Source organism: Peromyscus eremicus, chromosome 4 (genome assembly GCF_949786415.1).
Source record: "Peromyscus eremicus chromosome 4, PerEre_H2_v1, whole genome shotgun sequence".
Taxonomy (NCBI): domain Eukaryota; kingdom Metazoa; phylum Chordata; class Mammalia; order Rodentia; family Cricetidae; genus Peromyscus; species Peromyscus eremicus.
This window is the reverse complement of record NC_081419.1, coordinates 38,317,805-38,345,024: the sequence shown is the minus strand read 5'-3', so window position 1 is coordinate 38,345,024 and position 27,220 is coordinate 38,317,805. Positions and strand designations below refer to the sequence as shown.

General features: G+C 47.4%; 1 protein-coding gene across 1 annotated transcript in view; it reads right to left on the bottom strand.

Moving 5' to 3' along the window:
• Positions 1–27,220, bottom strand: part of Tanc1 (tetratricopeptide repeat, ankyrin repeat and coiled-coil containing 1) — a 191,404-nt gene that overhangs the window by 50,406 nt on the left and 113,778 nt on the right. Inside the window, exons 5-10 of the mRNA XM_059260505.1 lie at positions 23,199–23,329; positions 21,943–22,129; positions 9,000–9,266; positions 3,727–3,849; positions 2,762–3,043; positions 1,246–1,397 (exon numbers count right to left, since the gene is read on the bottom strand). Of these exons, the coding sequence (XP_059116488.1) occupies positions 1,246–1,397; positions 2,762–3,043; positions 3,727–3,849; positions 9,000–9,266; positions 21,943–22,129; positions 23,199–23,329 (1,142 nt within the window). The remainder of the gene's footprint in view (positions 1–1,245; positions 1,398–2,761; positions 3,044–3,726; positions 3,850–8,999; positions 9,267–21,942; positions 22,130–23,198; positions 23,330–27,220) is intronic.

The window sequence follows — 27,220 nt, the reverse complement described above, 5'->3', positions numbered from 1 at the left end:
CCACCCCCGCCACGGCTCCTCCCAGGACTTCTAACAAGAACAGAACTCTGACGTTTCCCTGAGATAAGACACTGTGCGTCTGTTCCCCGAGACAGGGTTCACCAACTAGCTTAATATTTATTCTGTTCTTCACTGGCGTGATTTGCTAAGTTCTCAGCAGACCATTAATTGCAGCCACAAATCCACCTTGATTAACACAAAAATCAGCACAACTGTTCTCTGTATTGAATGTGGATTAGCAAAAGGCATTTAGAAAACCTAATGTCGACTGGCTTAGAGCACCTCCAAGCAAGCCCTGTTCCCCACACCGCCATCTGCACCGCATTTCTGTTCTCTAGATCAGCAGCACCTCAGGGGGACCCTCTGCTCATCCTAAAAGCACAGGATCAAGTTGGCGGCTGTGAACCCAAGCTGCAAAGTCACAGCTGCTTCTCCCTCCTGGCAGGGATGGCTCTCGCCCCCTCCCCACATCCTCACTTCTTCAAGGGATGCTACGGAGACATTCAAAACGGGCAGCCAAGAAGTTACCAGTGATCTGCTTATCATGTGAAGGGGCACATGGGGAGAAAGGGAAGAGCTGCCTACAGCCTGCCAGGCTGAGGGGTTCCCTTCTCTGTCACTCTGATGGCTTTCCGGCTTCATCGCATCCCTCCACCGCTGCCGGTGAAGACGGAAGCGGCCCATCAAGGCAGGAAATGCGAGACTGTCTGTATGCAGGAAGGTGGCCTAGAGCCAGTGTTAGACTCAGGGCAGAAGGAAGAGTTCAGAAAGCCCTTGACGATCAAGTGTTTAGAGAGAAAAAAAGTCAGCCAATGTTCTTTTACAATCTCCTCAGAAGCCTCTGACTGAAGGATGCAGAGACCTACAGGCCCCGGACAACAGGGCCCAGGCAGAAGCAGTCTGGGCCCTGTTAAGAGCTTCTTTCTCATCTCCGCTCACACAGCGAATGAAAGGGTGTGTGCTTGTCAGGATGGATGTGGGCTGAGTACACATGACTTCTGCTGCCTCGAGGAACTCTTTGAACTTGGTTCAGATGGATATAAATCCACTGTTGTTGTCTTTGGGATTTATTTGCATTAAAACCTCTTATTTGGAGTACTCAATCATACTTTATCAAAAGCTACACTCCTCCACGCCAGCTCCCAGTCGACAAACAGTTGTTTCTGTTTTAAATTCCCCTCTCGAACTCATTTTTCAACGCCAAACTCTCTATCTGGAAGACTCTCTGAAACAAGAGCAGGTTACCTTAGAAGCGAGGGATTTCACTGCGTCCTCTCTTGGTCTCTGGCTTTCGGCAGTACCAGGCCCGGAAGGTGCTTTGGCCACACTGAGAGCGCTTGTGGAAGAACTTGGCGAAAGTAATGGAGTGAAAGGGAGGTCCTGGGTGGGATCTGATGCTGCAGAGAGAGAGCCACCCAGATGCAATATAAGCATGTGGTATCACGAGTGTGGAGTACACTTCTGAATCAGTCCCAGACAAACTTGAATAGTAATGAGCAAACATGACTGGAAATGAGAGGTCTCAAATGAGCACACTAGCTCCCATGCTATCTCCTGCCCTGGAGGCATATTTCTTCTGGTACAAAAAAAAAAAAAAAAAAAAAAAAAAAAAAAAAAAAGCTGCAGGGCAGTGGTGGTGCACGCTTTTAACCCCAGCATCTGGGAAGCAGAAACAGGCACATCTCTGAGTTTGAGGCCAGCCTGGTCTACAGAGTGAGTTCCAGGATGACCAGGGCTACCCAGAGAAACTCTGTCTTGAAAAAGAAAACAAAAATGGTTCCTATTTCAAGACATTTTCTTTGTTAATAGGTTCACTGCCCATGAAATAGTCAGGGAAGCCAGGCATGGTGGTGTGTGCCTGTATCTCAGCACTTGGGGTAGAGGCCGAGGCAAGAGGACCTCAAGCTCAAAGGTCGCCTGGGATGCAGAGAGCCCTGTCCACACGCTCGCGTACGCACAAAGTAAGAAATCAAGTGTCTAGCTATTCTCTCTCCTATTTAAATTAGTCTTTTTAGTTTTGGAAAAGCCAGCACAGAAGAAAAGGCTGTGGTGAACAGGACACAAAAGAATTCTGCATAGGATAAAAGGAGGTAAAATAGGTGTACTCACACTCACAGACACACACATTCACAGCAAAAAAGGAAAACAAAGCTGGGCGGTGGTGGCGCACGCCTTTAATCCCAGCACTCGGGAGGCAGAGCCAGACGGATCTCTGTGAGTTCGAGGCCAGCCTGGGCTACCAAGTGAGTCCCAGGAAAGGCACAAAGCTACACAGAGAAACCCTGTCTCGAAAAACCAAAACAAAACACATTAGACTTCGTTCTTCCAAGCACTTTAAGACCAAAACTGCACCAGGTCTCTCAATGAAAAAACCTCTGTAGTAGTACATGCATGCAAACCCCCTTTGTGGAGAGAAGTCGACAAGGGTTCCAGGTTATCTTGTTCCACACAAGAAGGCTGGCATCAGTCCAGACTGTAACTAATACACCTTATAATGACAGGAGACCCTCTCTCTCCTTCCCCACTCAAAATAAAAGTACCCAAAGAAAACAAGCAAAAAGCTAAAACACCCCCCCACACACACACACTACAATGGCTGGAAGTATTCAGAAAGTTCATTTAACCTATGACCTTACACCTGATGCAGTAGCTAGAACACCTTAAGGAAAACTGGTACTTCCCGTCTTCAAACAGCGGCTCCCTCCATCTCTCTATCTTACATTAATATAATAAGCTGGACAAGTAGCAACCACGGCCATACTTTTGGGTGATGAACTGGGGCTGCTGGACGCAATCTGTCTCATGCGGCTTCCATGACAGCTTAGTGCCACCAGCTTGGAAATAATGGCTGTCTTCCCGAATCCCACGTTGCCCACGACCACTGCTCCTCTGTTTTCTGCCAGTTCTGCGTTCCTCAAGCTTTCTTCTATCCGGTGAAAGAGCCAGTCCCTTCCCACAAACACAGAGTCGGTGGTGATGCTTGGTACTTCAAACAACAGAGGCTTCAACAAGATGTCCTGTGGCTTGTAGGGAGCAAACCGGGCTTTAAAACAAGCAGACAACATGGTTATGGAGAACGTAGTTATTTAATATAAAAGGAAAAAATATATCTAACTTGGTTCTGTAAATTTGTCTGTAATCCTTTACTCATTATATCATCCTGCCCCACAAAGTATCCTGTTACAATGACTTACTGGCCCTTCCTCACTTCCAAGTTCTTTTCAAGCACACAGAGGAAGCGAAGTGAACACTCCCACCACGCCTGGCTGGTTTATCTGAAGGCATATGGAAGTCGGGCTTCTTCCACCCCTGCTCAGATAAAATGCAAACAGTTTCCCAGATCCGAGGGCACGGCCCTCATCTGGGTGCCATGGTGCTTTGCCCCCAGGACAGCTAGGTCCCTGACCACACAGCTGTGCATTACGGACAGCCACAGGATGTGGCTGATACGGCCTAAGGGACTGAAACAAAACTGATGGGTTGTGATGGCAACTATCTTATCACAGAATTATTTGTCCATTCTAGAAGTAATTTAATCACGTGCTTTCAGGAAGAAGCCACATGTTCTTAAAGCTGGCTCCCAGCAGACCTTTAAGATACCACTTAAAAGAAGGGTACAAACACACTTCACATCACACTTCCAACACAGTCTGAACACTGGTTATCAGACATTCAGCGTTCAGTAGGCAAGCTTGTCGTTGCGACCCAGGAGGCAAGGATAAATACCTTTAACTTCCTGTGTCCTACCTCCAGCCGTACTGTGCCAGGGCAACCTAATTGACGTCCGGAGAGGAGCATTTCTCTGCCCATCTAAATAACTCAGGTCTTCCAATTTGGTAGAACTTGTCGCTACAGGAGGAAAGCAAAACTGAGTTTAAGGCCACACCTAGACTACTGTACACTATAAACTACTAAGCAGTTCAGCTCCAACTTTCAAGAAAATTTACCTCAGGATAATTATTTGCTCCAGCTTATGTTTCTAGCATTACTGTTATCTTGAAAAATTGAAACAATTAAACACTACTCACTTTTAATGTTACGTTGACCTGGTTGCCAGAATTAGCCATTATTCCTTGAAAGAAACTGACTTCACTATACATTTTTTTTCATGAAAAACAAACAAGCAAACAAACTTGATACCCAGTATCACATGGCGGACTTGGTTACTCACTGCTAACACATGGCATGAACTATTCTCGCAGCTCTGGGAAGCCCTGAGCTGTTTGGAACTCTAACCCTCCTAATCAAATAAGCAGGTTCTGCATGTATAATTCCACAGCACTTGAACAGGAAAAGCTAGCTCTTGGCAGTAAAAGTACAAACAGTTTCTTAATCTTCAACTATATATGTGTGCATGTATATAAAATACATACATGTATATGAAGCCAGGCATAATGGTATACATCTATAATTTCAGTACTTGGGAGACAGAGGCAGGTGGATCACTATGAGTTCCAGGCCAGCCTGGTCAACATAGAGAGCTTCAGGCTAGGCAAGGCTACATATAGAAACCTTGTCTCAAAAAACAAAAACAAAACCCCAAATACATGTATATGTGTATGTCGTTTATTTCTGACCAAGACAGAAAGGTTCACAACACATAGACACCTGTTAAAAGCATTAAGGGTCATTCACATGTATGCATAAGTAGTAACTATAGGAGGAGTTACATTCCAAGGGGAAAGTCTTTGGAAGTGCTTAGTAGGACCAGGATGAAGGGTACAGAAGTCAAACTGGGCACTCAGTACTCTGAAAAACTCTCTCTCGGCTGTTACCAGCATCTAGCTACCTGGAGCATCATCTATCCTGGACCTTCATAGCTCCCTTCACCTTCCTATTCTCTTTTGGAGTTCACATCTGTCTTTTAGTGTTTCTACTGCTGAAATGAAACACCATGATCAAATGGCAAGTTGAGGAGGAAAGGGTTTATCTGGCTTACACTTCAGCATTGCTGTTCATCTCTGAAGGATGTCAGGACAGGAACTCAAACAGGGCAGGATCCCGGAGGTAGGAGCTGATGCAGAGGCCATGGAGGGGACCTGCTTGTGGCTTGCTTCTTATGAGTTGCTCAACCTTCTTACAGAACCCAGGACCAACAGCCCAGGGATGACACCACCCACCATGGGCTGGGCCCTCCCCCACTGATCACTAAATGAGAAAATGCCTTACAGCCGGATCTCAAGGAGACATTTCCTCAGCTGAAGCTTCTTCCTCTGATGACTCTAGCTTGTGTCAAGCTGACACACAAACCACCCAGTCCAACATCACTTTCCACTCTTTGATTCCACAAGCACCAAAGGTTGAAAGTCTGAATTGGAGATGTCCAGTCCCCTTTCACACAGCCTCCAAGAACGGTCAAGCAAATGCTCTACCACGGTCCCTCCCAGGCAGCAAACCCTGTTTCTGCATTTACCTGATGTGCATCCACTGCCTAATCACATACTGTGCACATTCAAGTAACTGTTCTGCTCGTGGTCAGAAGCTATGGACATCTTCCACATTTGAAAGATTCAGCTAAGCTGGTATTGTAGTGTATGCCAGGAACCTTAGCTCTTAGGTGATAGAGACCAGAGGTTCAAGAGTTTGAGCAAGGATCAGCTACACAGACAATTTGGGGTTAGCCTGGGCTACAAGAGGCCCTCAAAAAATTAAAGAGAAGAAAAGGAGTAATTTCCTCAGGCAGGATTTCCAGTGGCCTTCAGCAGGTTAATCCACTAAGAGCCTCAAAGTTTCTCTAGAGATCTTACACAGAGGGAAACTTCGTACTGTGGCTACAAGACCACCCCATCCCTCCAGGCTCCCTGTAGAAACACAACTTGAAACCTAATCCTTGGTTCATGCCTGAGGCCTGGGATCCTAGCTCCGTTGCTCAACATGCCTCACGGTGAAAGCAACCACCGTGGTTCAAGCAGAAGGCCCCATCACAGTCATAGGCTGTAACTCTCTTCAGAGCCAGGGCTTTGGTCCCAACGAATACAAAGACACATTGAGTTTCAAAAGGCTTCTGTTTCCCCTTTCCCTGGTCCCTCAGAGCAGGACATTCACTTTGTAATTTTGTGACAACTGAAAACACTAAAAGACTGTAAAAGACATTCACATCAAAGAACGGGGGTTGGAGAGGAGAGACAGCCCCAGCGTCATGTGGATACAGGAGATGGGGAGATTTCTGTTTTCAGCCACCAGCGTTGGCTCAGAAGTCTGCAGCACACCAGCCTGAGCAACGCCACTGCACATGGCTGACTCTCCACTTCAACCATAGCTAAGAGCTGGCATGGGGCACATGCAAGAATCCCAGACCTCACGTGGCAGAGGCAAGGGACGGTAAAATACTGTCAGACTGGGGCTACAAGGCAACACTGTTTCAAACGATAAACGCCCATGACTAGGCTGAGCTAAAAGCTGCAACCATCTCTACTTCTTAGGGCATTTTTCAAGCCGAAAGACACCTGAGATCAGGAATAGCGGGGCCTCAGCTGCTCAGCTATGAGCTCAGGCACTCCCTTCCAAGTGATGATGAAATTCTGTCCTCTTCCACAGGTTCCCAGACATTAGCATCTACAGCCAGGCTCACATCGTCTACACAGCTACCACCTAGAATGCTAAAAACCATCCTGGGCCGAGAAAAATCGGAGGTCAGTGTCACACTGCAGCAAACCCACGGCTAACACCTCTGTGACTAAGCCGTGCACGAGGCGTGTGGGAACCCATGCATGCATGCATGCACACACACACTGCGCTTGATATCTGATCCCAGCACACACATGGTACACACATTCACAACTGTCTGTAACTCCTGTTCCAGGGGATCCCCAAGCCCTTTTATGGCTTCCATGGACACACGGTGCACATACCTACATGCAGGCAAAACACCCATACACACACACAAAAAAAAAACTTTTTAAAAAAATAGTAAAATCAATTGGCCAAATTCTAGACTACCCAAGATGCAATTTTTAAGTCTTTGAGCCCTGCCTTTAAGGAAGGGAAAAAAAAGTCCATGTCATTCCTTTTGAAGTGATAGGCAACACTTCAAATTAATCCAACTCTAAAAAATCCTTCACAATCTCTAATACTAACTGACTTTTTTTTTTTTTTTTTTTTTTTAAAGAACTCCTTCTTTACACTTCTCTTCAGGAGGCTAAATTACAGGAATGGCTGGTGAGCTCAGGGACTACCTCTGCCCCTTCACCTCAGGTCCAGGTCCCATGTGGACAGTTATCAACAGAGGCTTCTCTTTAACCCACAGGCCAGCTTCCTACCAAGTGGCACTTGGTGTTTGCATGGATGATAACACGCAAATACTTCCACAAGATTTTACCTCATGGCCCCTCACATTTGGTTTCAATCTGAACACTAAGTGCTCCCTGTCTGCAGCTTGCCTTGAATCTACTGTATAAACAAAGCTGAATACAGTCCACACAACTGAACATTATTCTTTTCCACAAACCCTGACACATGGTGCCATTCTCTTGGCTGAGGTGTGCTTTTGGTGGCAGGAAGGCGGCCATGGAGAAGCTACCAGACTCCTCACTAGTTAACCGGAGCTCAAGGGAAGACAGCCCCCTGCCTCCCCTGTGAGTATGCACTGGGCTCGCAGCACAATTCAAGAGGGAAATGAGCAAACCCATCAAGCCACGGAGTCAGCTCAAACCCAGAGGTGAAAGCCAACCGTTCCTAAGGAGCTCTAGCTCAAGGGCACACACAGGACACACCGGGTGGGTACAGCAGAAACCAGACAGCTTTGCTCTGTAAGCCAGGCAGTCTCTGGACGAATCCAGCTCACACTCACTGTCGCTTCACACAGCCGGAGACATCCAAAGAGCTTCTAGCAGGACAGGTCATCCCCAACTGAGTACGGTTAACATCGCTAAAACTATTGCATTAACGAGTTTCCTAATTTTCAAAGTAGATGGGTTACCCTGAATGTAAGTGTGCTGTTTTGTTGAGGACACGAAAGCAGTCAAATTCTTGGAGTCTACAAGTGACCCATTCACTGTAACCAAGTAACCACAGCCTAAGGCATCTTGAGTACCTCGTACTATGTTGCAGGGGCAGGCCAGTAGTGGGGACAGGGGAGCTTTTGGAAGAACCATCAATCAATACACATAATGCTCTCTACTATTCCTCCCTAGCAGACGGGCCAAATCCCTCTTCTGGAACAAGGCCACTTTGCTTCCTTTGAAAGTGAATTAAGAGGTGTACCTCGCAACTTTTCCATTAAGGCTATTTATTTACCAGCTGCTTCAGAGTTCCATCATAAAAAAATAAAATGAAACCACCCATCAGCAGCCAGAATGACCTAGCACATACTGAAGGGACAGCATAAATTACAGGAAGAGCCTTTGATGTACAAGGAGTCAGTACGGTGGTAGGGGACACTTCTAAGCACTATGCTGGTAACAAAGAACTACCTGAACAAGCACCTCTTCTGAATGCAGCCAAGAGCACAAACGTAGACAGGAAAGACCTTCAAAAGGCGCAGAGTGGTGCGTCACGCCCCCCCCCCTCCATATTCCTTGTTGGAGGATGGGCCACTGACCCGCCCAACTATCCACCCGTGCCGCTGTGCGTGTGTACGTGGCCCTATCTCTAGCTGCGACACACTGCTCTCGTGAGCTCCCACTGCACACGCTTTCGGCTGTGAGCTCCACGACGGCTGAGCGTGACAGAAGCATTTGACCTCCCAGCTGTGATGGGCCTCAACCACACAAAACCAAGTTTTAGAGTTGAATTAGCAATCCTCTGAGCTGGTGTCAGCTTCACTCTCAATAAAAGACACCCCAAGGGCAGAGCTTCTAAGCTTTTCCACCTCACCTACAAAGAGATTCAGAGTAAAGGGACCACTAAAAGACCCTCTGTGTGTGCAACGGGTAAACTGAGGCCTAAGGAAAAGATCACACCACTGGCTTGTGTCTGGATTAATTTGGGGGTGTAAATAAAGGGAACCCAGAAGCCCGAGGCTTGGAGAGATAAGCCCCGGGGGACAGCTGTGGCCTTACCTGCAACTGAGTTGGGTCGTGGCATTATTAGCGAGCTGGAGCTCTGAGAATAAGGGACCGGACCATCTCCAGCTGAGGGTTCCGCCTTGGGCTGCTCGCTCTCCGCTGAGCCAGTGGTCTCCTCTTCTGCCACTGGGGAGCAGTTATCCGCCGCCCTCCGGTCATGAAGCAGTCCCTTCTGAAACCCTAACCTTAGGCTCCCATCCTTACTCCATTCCAAGCTGGAGCCACTCCGGTCATCATTTTCCGATGAACTTGTAATTGTGGCTGAAATGAGAAATCAACATACTTTGAAAATCCTCTGAAGGAGGCTAGGCACTGCTGGGAGTTAAGACACGCTCGTACCCCTCCCCCAGGACCAATGGAAAGTTTTCTGGTCGACACAGATTTTTATCAAAGTATGTTTCATACAATGTATTTTGGTAAATTAAAAAGAGCGTTGCTTATCAGGGGAAATAAACTGCTAAATCACTCCACAGGAAAAGGGGAAAAAACTGATAGAAGATAATGAAAAAGCTGCCTGGAAGTATCTGCGACTTAACAGCGAATCTATATAATTTGGAGATAATGAATCTTCCCTTTAACCAAGATGAATTGCTCATATCTCATTAAATTCCTCTGAATCTTTAAATACCCTATCCAAACAAACATTTGCTGGGGGAGAGACAACAACAGTTACTGCAGAAAAGAGGCAGGGTATGGAAACAAAGATGCAATTTAAAGTCAAGAGACGCTGATCCTTTAAACGAAGAACTCTAACGTCTATTCAGCATCGTCTAGAGAGATCAACTTGCCTTTTTCCTTCTGCAACACAGGATGGAAAAATCTGTGTGACTGCAGCAGGGAAAGGCCCAGTATGGGAAGGTCTGCTCCGGTTTTAGAATTAAAATTTAACTTCTACAAAAAGCAAGCCAGCACGAGGGTGGGGATTGGGGGGTGTGGGGGGAGAGTGGAGGGGGAGAACTCAACTTAAAAACATCTTGGCAAAAGCACAGAGGAACATGGGAAAGCAAAGCCCAGTACTCAGTACTCACCCTACATAGCTGCTACAGGCAGACGCTCCTAGATTTCGGATGGCCTGAGCAGTACCCAATCTCCTGTAACTACAGGTCACCCAGCCACTAGTGCTGCCCCAGCTGTTGACCTAATGCTGGCTTGGGTCCTTGAGGACAGGAGCCATGCCTACTAATGTGCGCACGGCTTGGATCCCAGCAGCCCAGGCCTCTGAGCAGGATCCTGGCAAAGGGGGGCGAGCTGGCCAAGGTGCACTCAGACGCAGAGGCTGGAGGGAGCAGCTTTATCCACACACTCTGAAGAGCACACTCTATCAGCAACTGGTCAATGCGCTCAGACAGAGTCACTTATCCAGGACCGAAAGGACGGAATGGTTTGATTTTTGAAATGTTCCTGAAGGTTTAGAAGGCGAACGATTTCCTTGCTGTGGCCGCAGGACACCTTGACTGCCTTTGCTGTGCTGCAGCCTGGACAGACAGCTCTCTGGTTTCTTCCTATTTATAAGCCCTTCCTTAGAAACAGGTTCCGTGTGGGAATCTTTGTAGTATACCTACCTCAAGTTGACCTTCTCCATTTCTGGACAGTGCAGCATCTTAGGTATGATAAGTGCTCAATAAATATTTGCTTATTGAATAAATGAATGAATGAATGAATGAGCGAGCAAATAATATTTCAGTTCCACTTGCAGTCAGACATTATATCTCACTGGCCTTACTTACTGTTTCCTGCTCAGGACCATTGGCCTTACACCTAACCAAAGTGAAAACTAGTGAGGTATGGGGCAGTTTCCAACTTTTGAGAACCCAAGATTATTATTTCAACATTCCCGCACGTTCTAGCAATAATAAACCACGCCTCCATCTCTCTGGAATCAAGTCAGCCTTCACTGTGTTGTGAAATGGACAATTTACATGTATGCAGAACAAGCCTTCACTGTGACTCCTCACAGTGGAAATGCTGCTGCCGTTCACTGGAGGTCTACTCTATGCCAGGGACTACTAATGCCTTACAGGAATGGTTTAACTTATTAATGACTTTATTGTTTATTTATGGGAATTCATTATTAATAGCAACTCTGTTAATAAGTTAAAAGCATAAAAATATAGTCTGTCTCATAAAACAAATTGTTTTAGGTCCACTACGTGGAATTCTGAGTGCTTTTCCTAAGACATCTTGTAATAAGTTAAGTTCTCAGGGCTGTCCCAACATCTAAATGTTGGAAAGATGAAGGGGGGTGGTGTCCAGAACGAGGATGGGGTGGTGTGTCTGGCGTTCCTGTTTTGGCTATTTTATTGGTGGCACCTGTTCTTAAAAAGCCTCTCAGGGCAGTTGATGCTTTTCTACATTTGCTGTCCCTTAGTACCCTGTGCTCTTATGATAAATACCTCAGTCCCAGTTAAGATCCTAACCAGTAGGAACAGGGACCTAGACCACCCCACTTCCTGTTACAGCAGACTTGCAGCCTCAGGGTCCCAGGAAGCAGCTGGGAACATCTGGGAGAGCCTAGCCAAGGCTTCAGCGTTCTACATGGCATCCAGGATGTGATGGGAGGAAACCCTCAAGTACCAGCAGTGAGAGAAAGAAGCGTGGATGAGAGAAGGTAGCCCCGACCACGGGCGCAGGCGCAGTGGTTGGAAAAAGAAGGCTCCTTTGGAGTAGCCATTTTGATTGCTGTTTATTTTGTGGTACTGGGCATCATCATATCCAGGGCCTTGCACATCTTAAGAAGTGCTCTACTGCTGAGCTACAGCCCTAACCCTGAACTAGCCGCGTCTAGTGGACACTGGAAAAGGGCAGCGTTCATTAGCAGGGGCTCTGGTGAGAAGAGAGTAGCCCCATTGCCACTAGGGAGCTTGTGACTGAGAGGCAGTCCACCGGCCACATCACCAGGGCACTGGGAGCAGAGGCCAGAGGCTCCTGAAGCCTGGTGGGATTGTCCTACTGCACAAAGCCCAGGTGGTGGACTCTGGGCTCAGCTCAGGTACAACTAAAGCCCCAGAAGCAAGCCAGTGGGACAGAGAAAGGCCAGTGACTCCATCTCCCCTCACACAAGAAGTACACCTCCTCATAGGATGCTCCAGTCTCCTAGAGAGAGGGGGCTGGCTCTCATGATAAGTAACATGTTACTGTAAGAGATTCCAGGCTAACAGCAACACAAATTCCTACTTAGGTTATTAGCACAGCCAGTCTGGAGAATGTGTGTGCATACACAGCCAGGTATATATATATATACACACACACACACACACAACAACAACAACAACAACAACAACAACAACACTAGGGCAACATTTGAATCTGAAGACTTCTTTAAACAGGAGGGGCTGGAGATGGCTCAGCAGCATTGGCTGCTCTTCCAGACGACCTGAGTTTGAGTTTCGTTGCCAGCAACCACGTCAGGCAGCTTACAACTGCAACTGCCTGTAACTCCACTTTCAAAGGATCTGATGCTTTCTGGCCTCTGTATGTCACATGTATGCATACGCACACAGAGACACACAGATACATATGAATTTAAAATAAAAATAAATTTTTAGACGGGCAGTGACGATGCACGTCTTTAATCCTAGCACTCAGGAGGCAGAGGCAAATGGATCTCTTAGAGTTCAAGGCCAGCCTGGTTTACAGAGCGAGTTTCAGGACAGCCAGGGCTATACAGAGAAACCCTGTCTCAAAAAACCAACAATAATAATGATATGAAAATAAAAACTTAAAAACATCTCTACATGACATCTCCCAAGGAATGGATACTCTAAAATCCGCTAAGCACCCACAATACTTCCGTTTCAGTCCTGCAGCTGGTAGAGACGCCAGCCTTTGTTGACCAAAGCTTGTCGCCCACCTTGTCTTAACCACTCTTCCACGTGTAGGATGCTGTACACAGGCATACAGTTCTGTACACACTCCATCAGGCTGTCAGGCTAGACTGTGCCACGTGACCGTGGGATAAATGGGGCCCGGTGCTGCTCGCTACAGCTTCGATGTGCATCGTTCTCTCAATGTGTCCTTTGAAAACTCCCGTACCGCCAAGGATGGTGTCTCTCTTCCTCTGCAGTGACTGCACACTTAACCATCTGCTCCTTCACACACAAAAGACCTTCCTGAGCTAGGAAGGCACACACACAAAGAGGATCCTCGTGACCAGCGGTGGCCAGGCTAGACGTCCACCCTACTGTACAGAGGCAGACTAGGGAGAGGGCCAGTGCACATCCAACACAAGCTCCTCTCTCTGTGCGATCAACGCATCTGCAAGGCCTCCTTGGCTTGCCCGGGCTCAGACCCGAGGAGGGGCTGTGTAAGAGGTGGTGGCTACAGGAGGATTTGCTGTTAGGAGGTCATCTTGTTAAGAACTGCCATCCACTCCGCCACCAAATAATTTGCTAAGTAAAGGGAGACAGTGACTGCTTCCTCCTCAGCTTCTCTTAACCATCTCTGCCTTATTTCAGGTTCTATGTTGGAGGTTCCCTTAAAATTGAATCAGAAAAACCAGTGCAGGTCCAGAGCCAAGGAGCTCACTAGGACCTAAGTCACACCATGGATTTAAAAGAGCATTAAGAAAGCTAGACAGAGCCGAGCAGTGGTGGCACACGCCTTTAATCCTAGCACCCAGGAGGCAGAGGCAGGTGGATCTCTGAGTTTGAGGCCAACCTGATCTGTAGAGCTAGTTCCAGGACAGCCAAGGCTACACAAAGAAATCCTGTCTCAAAAGAAAAAAAAAAAAAAAAAAGGAGAGCTAGACAGATTACAATGTGAACCCATGTTTAGCCTGATGACCAGGCCTAGCTGCACACAGCAGCAGGATCCATCTTGAGCTACGGAGGAAAGACAGGTGCAGAGGAAATGCACACACAGCATGTGGACACAACACCTAGAACAGAATCTTAAATACAAACGCTTTGGGGTTCCGCCTGCGCTCTCCCCTTTTTAAGAAATGGCACTGTGATTTGACTCCCCAGGCACATGACACCGGGATACACATCCATCTTACAGATATAACTTCATGCAATTGTGTTTCTCTTTTTCCACTGGCTACCCGGGAACTCAACACTACTCTCTGGTCACCATTGGGAAAGCAAGGACAACTGTATGACCTGACTTCTAAGTTCATCTTGTCTCTGCTCTCATCTCCTTTGTCTGACTTGCACCTCCACAGAAAACTCCTGGCTCACTACATGTCTATGAGTGAGCACTGTTTACCCCTAAGGAGCAATCAAGTAATGAGCATCCTTCAGAAATAACATGCTCACTACAGTGGCTGACATGGCCAGCAGAAGTGTTCATGGTGTGCCAGGCTCCGTTCTAAGCCCTTGTCATATCCTAACTCACTTCCTGTAACACCCTCAGACAGGAACGCTCACAACTCCTGAAGTGTCACCGAGCCTCAGAACACTACTCTGATCCCGCCACACTAGTTCCAGAAAATCTGGGACATGTACTCCTGAATCTACTGATAAGTTATGTACACACACCGCTCTAGTTTATTTACTACAAAACACATAACCAAAAATATACATTTTTAAATGAGAGGAAAACAAACTGGAATTTATTTCAAGTACTCCACAGGTTGTCACTCATTCTCCACATTCAAAGTAAGAGCTCCAAGAGAACCCCACCCTTCCCTGGGTTTGGAAACATTTAAATAGGAGGTCATAGTTCAAGTGCCTCTTAAATTATTAGTACAATAGTTCTTTCCCCTTCCTGTATAACCAAAAATAAATAAAGTAGCATTGAAACATCTGTTAACTTCCAAATTCAGTCGAATGGATGACAGGAAGAGCTTAAATGTTAAAACATTAGACCCATGAATTAAAAGGCAAACAAGAAAGGGATATGATGGCTGCTTATGGACGTGGGAGACGGGAAGACACAGGCTACAAAGGGACACCCAGCCACTACGGAGTGCCTTCTTTAGGCTGACCAATGGAGGGCCGTGACACCTTCAGAAGTTCTATTTCAGTGCAGCAAAGGAAGCCTGAGGTTGTGAGGAAAAAGTCAGCACTGAGTCAAGGCAGCTTTGCAGCAGTTCTCTACGTCCTTGGCCGGACCAAAGGTCTCAGCCCCCTCCCTTGGACTCACACCTCACACCAGCAGTGGCTCAGGATACCTGGGCATGCTTTGGATTCCCGGACCGACAGAGGTAAAGACTGCAAGGCCGAATTCCTTGTGGCTTCATCTTCCCGACAAGGAATGCAGGAATGCACATCTCTCACATCTCCCACCCAGGCCCACCACACTGCAAACCGGCAAAAGCCACACACAAACCCTGGCTCACCTGCTCCCAGCTCCTAATATCTATTAGCTCAGCAAGGAGAAGGCTCCCTGGGAAGAATGGAAGCTACCTCTCCTGCCAGAGGGAATGCCCGGATGGTGCCCTGGGAACCTTCAGGGACTGCCTGGCTTCTCCTCCTGCACAGTCCCAGAATGGCAGCTTGGCACTTCCGGCTAGTCCTGCCCCTTTGGGTGTTGTTCTGGGAACCCTGTGCACTGGATTGTGACAGCCAGATCTCTCTACCGAATCTCCAGCTCAGCGCTCACCCGCATTGCGCAAGGTATGCTTTGCCACAACACGCAGCAAGGCCAGGGACCCAGCTGCAGTTCCCAGGTACATTCATCAGGCCCTTCAACTGTGGAAATACCTGAAGGAACCAAGGGCTTCAGGCAGGGCAGTGTGGGAGGGGGAGGACTGGACTGGCCTCTCTCAGTAAGAACACAGCCACAGCTGGATCTGGCATGGCAATCAAAGTCTCCAGAAAACGTCTGAAGACCTGACTGTGTGACTTTTCCTCACAGAAGTTACACAGTGCTTTGGTGAAGTTCTGCAAATCTATACACAGACTGCATCCACACTGGAGCCTTTGGCACACTCAAAGGAGGCCCCAGAGCTCCCGACTCCTTGCAAGGGCTCATGGCACACAGTAGCTGGCATTATTATGCACCTGGAGCAAGGATCTTCCATGAGAGGCACCCACTCTTCTCAGCCACTGGCTGGACTGATAATTTCATAGTCCCACAGGGAGACAATTTTGAAAACAGATATCATGTCTCTCTCTCTCTTTTTTTAATCGTCCCAGTGCTGAACAAATGTGCTCCTTGAACACAGCGGGTGTCCGTCCACACATGCTGGCCACTATGAACAGAACAGCCAGAAGAACCCACACACACAGAGGGCTGCCATCAGGGCAGACGCTGTGACTGGAACCTGCCAGCGATTTCTTCTTCCCGCTGACTGTGTTAACAAATCATAAATGTAAAGAGAAACTTTGCTCCTTTACCCAAGAGATTTTAAAAGGCTTCTATAATTAACGATGATTTTTAAATTGCAGCAAAATGAGTATTAACCCAGATTTGAAACATCTTAAATAGTTATTACCAAATCAATTTCACAGCATTCTAATATGGGGGGGGGGGGGATACAGGTGGCACCAGAGCAGCATAAGTATAAAAATCAAAAAAGTGGGCTTTACAAGTTTAAAATGAAAAGAAAGTACAATGAGATTACCCTCCTAGACCTCTGCATCTGATCACCTCCCTGGAGACACAAAGTCACGAAGTGAACAGACGAGGGCTACCTCCAGAATCCCTTTCATTTCCCAAGCCTGGAAGGAGGCAGAGAGAGTCAACGGAAGATAAAAGTCAGTCCATGACGACGTTTTATGTTCTGAGGAACTGTTGCAGGAAAGCAAATGTTAGCACTTCCCATCAGGTGGCGGCAGGGTATGGCCCAAGGGCCCCACAGCTTAACACTTAGCCACTCTTGCAAGAGAAATGTTTCCATATTCTTGCAAGAGAGATGTTTCCACGTAGATGTTCCCCTCAAAGCTTACACTTGCTCCCTACTTCTAAATGAACAGAGGGGACTAAAGATCAGCACCCCAGGGAAGCAGAGGGAGGGAGGCACCCAAGGAGCTGAAATCAGCATTCACTGCCCACAGCCACATCGCCCGGGATGCAGACTCCATGGTCCAGCTGGGGAAGGCGGGGTGTGGAGGGGGGTCAGGCAGGTGACACACATGACCTGGGAGAGACACAAAGAGTAAGGGAACAGAGCCACTGTGCAGAGCCCTCCAGCTTCCCTGGGGCTTTCCCAACACCACCTTTCAGGAGGAGGAGGAGGTGCCGGATGCTGCAGAATACTCAAGTAAAAACCTGGACAGGCCAAAGCGGACAGTGAAGAAGGAGCGTAAGGGACGAGGCTTTGAACGGACCCCCTCAGCCGGAGTGTCTCTAATTGCTACCTTGAAATCCTTCTTGGTACATCTACTATTAATAGAGAGGAAGAATCTTTAAAATGTAGTGGGTTGTTTTGGTTTTGTTTGTTTGTTTTTTTTAAATCTTGGGGCAAGTGAGACAGCTCACGTGCTACACAAACCTGGCAGCCTGAGTTCAATCCTGGGAGCCCCCATAAAGACAGAAGGAGGAGGGTGAGTCCATCAGGCTGTCTTCTGACACCCGCACCAATGGTGTAGTATGTACACACACACACACACACACTGTCTTCTGACACCTGCACCAATGGTGTAGTATGTACACACACACACACACACACACACACACACACACTGTCTTCTGACACCTGCACCAATGGTGTAGTATGTACACACACACACACCCGGCATGCACGCACATATATATGTATATAAAGGAAATCTCAGTAGAAGAGCTAGGGTTAGTTTGTGTGTCTCCTCAACGAGTCTACCCTCTGTCTTCCTAAGTAGAAAAGGTCTAGTTTCTTGAAATACATATACAAAAATATTTATCATCACCTGGACAGAAAAATTAAACACATTCAATTCAGAACACGCCTTAAAACACAGTACTTCTAGCAATTTTTGAAGGTCAGATTAGTTTCCACATATACTCCAATGAATACATATAGGCCATTTCCCCTAAGCTGGGATTAATACAGATTACAATTCCATTTTAACAGCTGGAAGCAACTTAAAGGAGTGTCCCTGAGAAAACAGTTTTCTTAGGCATAGAGGGAACACCTTTGAAGACTGTTTCTTTATAAATGCTTTTCTTTCCAAAGCAAGTGACTACAAGCTGTTTTACTGTGACTAGGGAGGTACAGCTGGGGTTCACGTTTGGCAGGTTTTCACACTGCAAATTTGGAAACCAGACACTAACATCCAGGTACTGCCAATGCTTCCAAAATAAGTAAGAAGTAAGGAACTTTACTAAAAAAAAAAAAAAAAAAAAAAAAAAAAAATTAAAGACACTCATAGAAAATGCAGCTAATCCCATCTGCTCAGCCAGTATTTCTACATGACTGAACCACTGCCTTCTAAAGACTTTCATGTTGGGAGAATCTGAACCTCTCGACATAGGATAAAGTGGGGTTCCTTCTGAAGGACACGACAGAGTTGGAAAGGGGGCGGCAGAGTCCATTAAGCCTTGGTCTCCTAGAGCAAGACTGGAAGGGTGCCCCATAAGTTCTAATGAGTCAATGGCCCTTTGCAAAACAGTGGAAACCCACTTGTAAATGGGGTACCTGTAGCAGCCCTGAGGAAGCTGCCCGGGCATGTGGCCGCAGAGGCTTCCTCTCCCTGCATCGGCTGGGCAGAGAGTGATTTAGGTTAAATGCAACCAGCATGCTGGAAATCAGCCTAACAGTGGGAGGAGGCTCAGGAATTTTCAAGGATAGCTTGGCACTGTTTGGAACGTCTCCTAATGCCCTGAGTCAACTGTGCTTTGAGCCTTCTGCTGCCCCAAGCATGCAATAGCGAGGTAGCCCTACCCAGCCCACCTCATCGCATGGCCCCACCGTCCAACGCTGGCTGCCCTGGTTCCTAAGGCTTACCTTACTTAAAATGGAAAGTTAAAGACAGCTGGTTCCTCTTTCCTCCAGGACTCGCCTAATTTGGAACACAGCTCCTTACCAACTCATTCGAGAAAGCTGAGGCCAGGCCTTCCGACGGGGAACCAGCTTTTTACCTTCATTTCTGCCCACTGACATCGGGGTATTCTTGAGTATTTTACTCTCTTAAACATCAATGATGCCCAAAGGCTGTGATCACGGGCTGCAGTTCATAACGTCGGCAAGCTCTTCAGATGGCAAAAAAGCACACCCCACCCCAGCCACGGCAGAACCCTAAGTACAACCCGTTACCTGTCGGCTCAGAGGCCTTGGCACCTGCTCCCCTGCGCACTGATCGTGGAGGAAGCTCTTCCCCTCTGGCCCCACCGCTCCTGCCTCTTCAAACACCTGCAGCTCAAGTCAGCCCGGGGAGGAAATTCTTGCTTCTTTTCCTTCTCCTCCCTACCACACCTTGGCAACAGACTTTGGTTGCACAGGTCACAGACGGGAGAGAACAGAGGCATGTTGTCACCAGCATGTGCCTCCCTTACAGTCTTGTGCTGTGCGGTGCAAGCCTGGCCCCAGGAGCTAAGGTCTCCCATCTCCCGTAAAAGACCTCGAACCCCTTTCTCTCGCTTTTCCCACCTTCCCATCAATATTTTCAGCTCTTCATGTTTAGCCAAGGTTAAGGGAACATGTTGGTTTGAGCCAAGGAGCCAAGGAGCACAAGGAGCACAAGGCAGTATCAATGACATAAAAGGTTCTACTTTTTTTTTTTTCAATCAAAGCAGAGCTTAAGACACTGTGGTAGTAGACGTTTTAACGAACCGACTCGAAATAGGAATCCTGAATAGTTGTTTGTAGACCAACTAGATGTTCCCTGCTTGTGTGCAACTGGATAGTAACAGCAATTCTTTCCTTAATTTCTTATTCCCAGCACTCGGCTAAGAACTCAGAACAGAGTTGGAAAAACAAGACCCCGATCCATATGGAGTCATAATTAACTAACAAGCACACTGAGGGAAATCACTGTGGTGCTGTGGGAGCATATAATATGGAGTCTGATTGGGGAAGATTATATTAAATCGAGTGTTAGTTAAAAGCCTCCTGGCAGCTTAATCTTTGGCTGGCAATACAAACAGCTAGGCCAGGGCTTTTGCTTTTTTGTATAAATGCATGTAGGGGCTGGGGGTGTAGCCTGGTTCTATTTCACTTGGTCCACATGTACAAAGCCTTGGTCTGATCCCTAGAATCGCAAAACAGATTCAAAATTTCAGCAATGCACCTGAGTGAGAGAGAACAAATAATGGATGAGTGGTTCTGTGACTGGAAATACTTGAGAATGTTTGACCCCCGCCCCCCAATGGCATATTTAAAATCAAGAGGCATGTAATGCCAATTCTAGAACTAACAATAAAAATAAGAAGCCTGTTCAAAAAAAAAAAAAAAAGGTAGCAAAACCTTGAAGGAAGATTAAACTCTCAGAAGGACGTGACATTTCAAGAGCTAGGAAAGTCATGTGGCTACCACCGAATTCACATCAAAGGTACAGCTATGTATGGTGGAAAACGCAGAAACGGAGCCCAAGAAAAGCAGGAATGCACGAACAGTTCATTGAAGTGAATTCATAAGCAGCAGAAGTCGACGAGAATGCCAACTGGCTGGGTCAGCTCAGTGGAAGGCCTTGAAGTTAAACGAAAAGGATTTGTGACAAATCCTCCATTCATGCGAAATGTCCAAAGTCGGCTCAACCACAGACAGCAAGTAGGCTACTAGCTGACTAGGCCTGGAGATCCTGGGGAAACGGTGATTTCAAACTGATATACAATGTCTCTGGAGGGGATGGTGACCATGTTCTAAGATCAGCTTATAATGACAGGTACATAATTTTGAAGTTAGCTTGAGTGAACATTACGGTATGCACACGACATTTTGATACTGCAATGAGTACAACATAAAACAAATCCATAAGAGTCAGATCCCACCAACATTAGTAAAAGATGCTTCCTTGCTGAAGCTGAGTCCTACCCAAGATGAGGAGAGCTCTACAGTGAGCCCACATCCTACCCTGCCCCAGTACTTTCTCGGGGCATCTTCAAAGTCTAAACTGGATGAACTCAAGATTTGCTTTTTTAATCATACTTGGATAAAACTGTAGGTGATTGGAGCCTGGAGAATATGGAGCTCAGAGGTCTATTTGACTACATACGAATGTGCATGTCCTTCAAAGACTGGGCATAGACCAGCAAAGGGAAGGCTGCTAACTTCTCAGGAGAGACCCACTGTGAAATCAACACAATCACAGAACAGAGTGCCTGAGTCATGCCTTTGGGTCTCACCCATCTGCTCGGTCACTGTCAGAAAGCCAGCAAGCTGGGGACCTCTGTCAGTCACTCCTGAGCCTACCTGCAGAATCACACAGCCATCTGTCTGAGTTGGGATATGGAAACAGAGGCTCTTAGGGCCACTAGATTCTAATCTCATAGGTCTACAGACTAATGAATTAACCAAAATCCTTGATTTTCTAGACAATGATGTGTGTGATTCAATGCTACCCAAGCCACCTAGAACTTAAGTCTCCGCACACCCACCTCAGCAGGACCGTGTGTACCATATGAGGCTCAGGGAAGGCTTCCTTAGAAAACCCTGGCCTCAAAACAGTGGCCAGATCCTAGGATAAGCAAGCCTTAGAGAACGCAGGATCTACAGGTTACCAGAGGGAAAAAGCAAGGAGATTGGGCTATGAAAATTGCTTCATACACAGAGATTTCATTACCCTGCTGTGGTGTCCTGAGGGGACCTGATGCCCAAGGAATAAACTGACCAGTGAGGTGGGAGGGTTTTCACAGGCCAGTCCTGATAAGGTGTTTTTCTTCGTTTGGGTTTTTTTTTTTCCCCCTTTTTTTTTTTAAACCACATGAGCCCAGCAATAAAAAATACACGTCAAGGAATATAAAAGCGGATCTTCATTCTCTTGGCTGCACACAACCCTGCCCAGAGCTGTCTGCAAGAACAGGGCGGGATCTGCAGATGACCTTCACAGACCCCACTGAATCCCTCTCCTGAGGTGCCTGTGAACAGTCGGGCCCACGTGCATCGAGCCATTACATTACCAAGCGGTGAGCTTCTTACCTATAATTCCACTGTCCTTGCTTTCCAGGGTGGAGCTGGGGCTGCTAATGGTCTCACAGGGACTTTTGTTGGCTGCCGTCTTGCTGACACAGCTATTCAAGGTTGAGCAGGGGCTCTCGGTGCTGGGAGAGGCGGTGCTGCTTGTCAGCGTGGAGCAAGGGCTGATGCCTTGGCTCAGGGCTGTGCACTGCAAGGCGAACGGAAGCAGAGTTAATGTGGCTCCCACAGCATGCTTCGACACATGTTTTTATTCTGGATGCTAAAACGATGAAACTAAGCACAAGACAAATGGAGACACGTTTGAACCTCTAGAAAGCTAAACAGGGACAGACACAGTTTTCCAAACGCTCAAAGAGACGTGTTTTTGTTCTGCTTGCCTCCTCTGAGGGCAGTCTTAGCTATACTTCAGTGGGAACACGAATTCATAAAACAGAGATTGCCAACAAGCAGACTTCCTTTCATTTAAAGCCTGCAGAAGACGGATGGGTTATGTGACCTCCGTTCAGAAAACCTGGGGACCGGCATGGCTTCTATTCCTGAAGATTTATGGGCTCTGTGTTCAGGAAAGGAGACTGGTAACCACTGTAGTCTCAACACCTCCCCAATGCGTGCCTCCTCACAGAGACCCCAGAAGGAGGCAGAAGCTCCGGCCCTCACTGCGATTTGCACACTCAGAGGTGGCAGGAGGCTGTGCTCCCCCGGACAGAGAGTACCTCCCGGGAGGATGAACCATTTGACTTCCCCTCATTTTGTCTCTATCTCATCTCCTATACATCTTTTCTCTCCCCCCCCCCCCCCGCCCCCGACTCATCCCAAGCCCTAATCCCAACAGCTAAGAGAGCACAGGCCAGCATAGACCAAAGCAGTCAACTGAGGAATGATGCTCTCAAGACTGAAGGAGCATCACTTCAAACAACTCGTTCAGCCACCTTAAACCATGTAGCCAATACTCTCCGGGTAGCGGCTAGCAGGTTAATATGGACATTTTCTTAAGTTCTGATCCCTCCTGTTTGTCCTTAACTACTTCCACCACCACCACCCCTGCGAAGACCTAGAAACAAACTGTTGTAATAAATTTCAAAACACAAGAGCCCAGAACTCATCTGACCAAACGATAACATGCCCTGCCCCCTTCCCCACCCGCCCCCGCCCCCGCCCCCCCCCCCCCAACACACACACACACTGGTAGGGTGTGCACTATGGCCTCATTCAGCCTCTGAGCAGGTAGGAAATGCAGTGTCTTCTTCCAGCATTACCATGGTTTCATTTTTGTCTTCAATAGTTATGTGTGTGGCACTGGGGATCCCTTCTCCCAGTAAAAATCCCAGCCTTGTCAACAGTTCTTGAGCTGCTGGCGAACAGCTCGGTTCATTATCGGCCTTTGCTTCTGGAACAAAGAGAGAAAACAATGAAGGCGCCCCTCTGGGGAGTTTCGGCATCGCATCTGGACGAGTTCGCACTCCAGCTGCTTGTCTGGCGCGTTTGTGCATCCTTATAAAATGTACCACGTTTGGCGACAGGCCCTGTCCTCTAGCAGTACATTCTAATTAAGAGGCCATGACAGGTTGAGAAAACAGGACAGAGAAACACCAAGTGCAAAGGGTGAAAGACCGGACCTGAAAAGTAAGATTCCCCACATCATTATCTGACAGAAATTCCAGTATCACGTGAAGAATGGGTACCTCAGACACCTCTGTGGGTAAGAAAGGACTTCTACTTCACCATACCCTCAAAGAGCACTACATCCAATGCCACAGCAGGTCAGCGTTCAAGCCCGAATGGCATGCTGCAAAGACCCACGTTATTCAGACGTTGGGATAAACTAAAACCCAAGCTCTCATTCAACAAGACGAGGGCAGGAGGACTTGGGTGGGAAACTTGCTGTACGTATCTCATAGCAATGAGAGTCAAAGCCCGGTTCCCACTCAAGTGCTAACCACAAGAATCCACATTGAATCCAAGACCAGGGGAAAAAGCCAGGAGACAGGATCCAAAGCACCGCTGCCCATGCCACATGAAAAACGTTCTCAGCAATAATGCTGGGAAGCATGGTGGTTCCAAGGTCGGTCATCTGGCTCTCTGTCCCGAAGGGACTGTTCATGTTGGAATTTACTTAAATGCCAAGCTGGAGACCAATCTCGAACCCCAAAGCCCAAGGGCACTTAGCTTTTGTCAATTATGGCTGACCAGTAAAATATGGACATTATTCTATCTAACACCTCTCTCACACTTTAGAGCATCCACTGCAATGAGATCATACACAAAAGCTAACTGTGCTTACTGAAGCTGGAACTTAAGAACAATGTGACTTTCAAGACAATTACTCCACGTTTTGTCTGCTCTTCAACTTGTCAAGACATCTGGATCTACACATGAGTGCACCTATTTTCCCACAGATTCTACAGACGGCAGGTGGAGGAAAACGTAATAAATGAGCGATGCTATAAGCTAACATCATCACCACCACGCTCAGTTCTAACTTGGTAAGCAACTGCAAAATGTAATGAGCAAAACTTTGGTGAAAATCATATGGATTACCCTCAGTTCCAGAGCAGTCTTGCTACGTCATGCACCCAGAATGGCGGTTGTGAGAGAAAGCAGGCTGGCGACATCTTCATGAAAAGAAAAGGCACCCGCCACTTGCTCTTAAAAACCTCACTGCTCAGGGCATCACTCTAGAACCACGGTGACAAGACTGTTCTGTGTTTAGAGCCCTGCTGTTTCCAGATAAATTGGGTTAAACTCATAATATCCACGGCCCCGTGCCAACAGAGGGGAAGGGAACCAGCCCAAGGGCAGGCGAACCACACCCCTAACTCAACCCTAGAAAAAGTCCCTCCCACTAGAGACTTCACACCACAGACAGATTCTTAAGGGAGATGGCACTTGGGAAGGAAGGTGGAAACCTTCAAATCAACACGACCCAGGCACACCCAAAAACTCAACCCGGAGGACAGCTCCTACAGACCCCTCCTTCATCCGCCAGACCTCACCCTTCTGCAGTGTACCTCAGGCCTCAGGCAGCCCTAGGCTGAAAGATGACTGGGGGTCAGGGGAGTAAGTGGGTGAGGGGGGAACTCAGGACTTTTCTACTCCACACCCCTCTTTCTCTTTGAAACAGTCTCGATACTGCTGTACCACTGTGACTACATCCCAGCCCCAGAGAGTCTAGCTTCTGGTTCAACCAGAAACACTCTGGGGAAAGGGCCAGCAACTCCACCCAGTTGGCAGCTGGTATAGCGGCCAAAAGCAGCTGTACACGCAAGCTCGGCTGCTACAACATTTACCCTGTGGACAAACACAGCCTGTGGCTCCCTTGGGCTTCACTTGAAAGTTCTGGACCCTGGGCAGGACCTGTATACTGAAGAGGGCCATGGCACAGTCACTGTGACCTCTACACTGAGCCTGCAGATAGATACCCCATGTTCTCACAGAAAGGGGAGAAGGAGGGGGGAGACGGAGGGGGTGGGGGAGGGGGAGAGAGAGAGAGAGAGAGAGAGAGAGAGAGAGAGAGAGAGAGAGAGAGAGAGAGAGCAAGAGAGAGCCAATCATGGCAATGAAAGTCTATAATACATAATATAATATAGTAATCCTAGCACTCAAGCTGAGGGAGGACTCTTGTAGTGGGTTTGAGACCAGCCTGGGCTACATGTCAAGTGCAACATGTACAGCCAACGAACACAGCAAGATATTTATCTCAAAAAAATGAAAAGCAAACCCCCAACCCCCCAGCAAAACTAGCCATTCAAATCTCCATGCTCAAATGAGCTGGGGGACTGTGGCAATTCCAAGCTTAATGGCTGAGTTGAAAAGAGACACTAAAATTCACAATGAGCTGTTCCCTGAACTGTTCAATCTGGGTGTGGCTATTGCCAAAGTTCTAAAACTTTGATTGAGGATGAAGAGACACGCATTCTTTATTTCATTTTGCATTCATAAAGTCACCAATATTGTCTTCCTTCCAGAGGCTTCCCAATTGTTTGTTTGTTTGTTTGTTTGTTTGGGGGGGGGCTGTATTTTTTCTAAATGTCACCTTAGTGACTGTCTCCTCAGAAGGTCCACTTCAGACTGAACTCCTCATGTTCACTAAGCCATTTATTGTTTTCCTCAACTCTAATTGAACCCTCCCTCTGGCAGAAGGTCTCCTGAATGAAGACTGGCAGTGCCATTCTGGGAGGGGAGAGGTGTCTGCAAAGCCACACACCACTGCTCCACTATGAACACACGTGAACATATCTGCAACTGAGAGAACCGGCCTCCTGTAAACCCACTGGGCAAATGGACACTGCCGCTCTAATCAATAACGCCCCCATGGAATCCTCATTGTGGAAAGTCAGCCCAAGCAGAAAGCTGAAAGGGAGTTCTCAGATTTCCTCCCTTCAGCCTCTTTCAGCTCTCTGCACACGGAGTACTGCATTTGAGGCACGAACATCGAAGAGCGGTCCATACGCCGTGATGACCACCATCACTTCCATCATCGGCGCCCTTCCCCGGCCTCTTCTCCCCTTTCCCGACATTTCAGAAGCTGTGCTAACACTAGTAGAGAGCTCTTCTGGCAATGAACCTCTCTCAGAACTTCAATTTCCTGATCACTGAAGTGGCCATACCCACTTCCTGAACCTCCAAACCAGCACCATGTGAGAAAAGCCTCAGACACCACCAGATGGTTAGCACCTCCACTAGCTTCACCACCGAGGCGGCAACCCCTCCTCTAGCATGGCACTTTTTGGGTTCACACACTCACGTGTGTTTCCCAGTGTGCTTGTAGATCTCTTCCCCCAAAAATGTAATTGGTTATCTATCATTTTTCGGCCCAGACAGCTTCTTCTAAACTCACTATTCCAAAAGAAAAGCTCTCTCCCTTTACTGTTCATAGCAAAGGTTCTCTCTCAGGCCCATGCTCACTGTTTCCCAGTTCATCTCCCTCACTCCAGACACTGTGGGATGCCTGTTGTGCGATTTGCCAGTTTCATCTCTAAATGGGATTTTCTCCCTCTATCCTTTGGGTAATCAGGCTAAGGGTTTGTCAATCTTGTCTGTCTTTAAAAGAACCAACTCTCCGTCTCAGTGAGTCTTGTCTTTCAGGCTTCTGTTGCACTGATTTCTACCCTGATTTCTATGATTCCTTCCTGTCTACTGGTTTGGGGTTTTTGCTTTGTTCCTGTTTTTCAAACTTTTGAGGTCCATTATTAAGTTACATATTTAAATCCTTTCTGATTTGGGGATCCTTCAAGGTCCTTGGTGGTCATTCCATAGAGAGGCGACCGCCCACCTCACC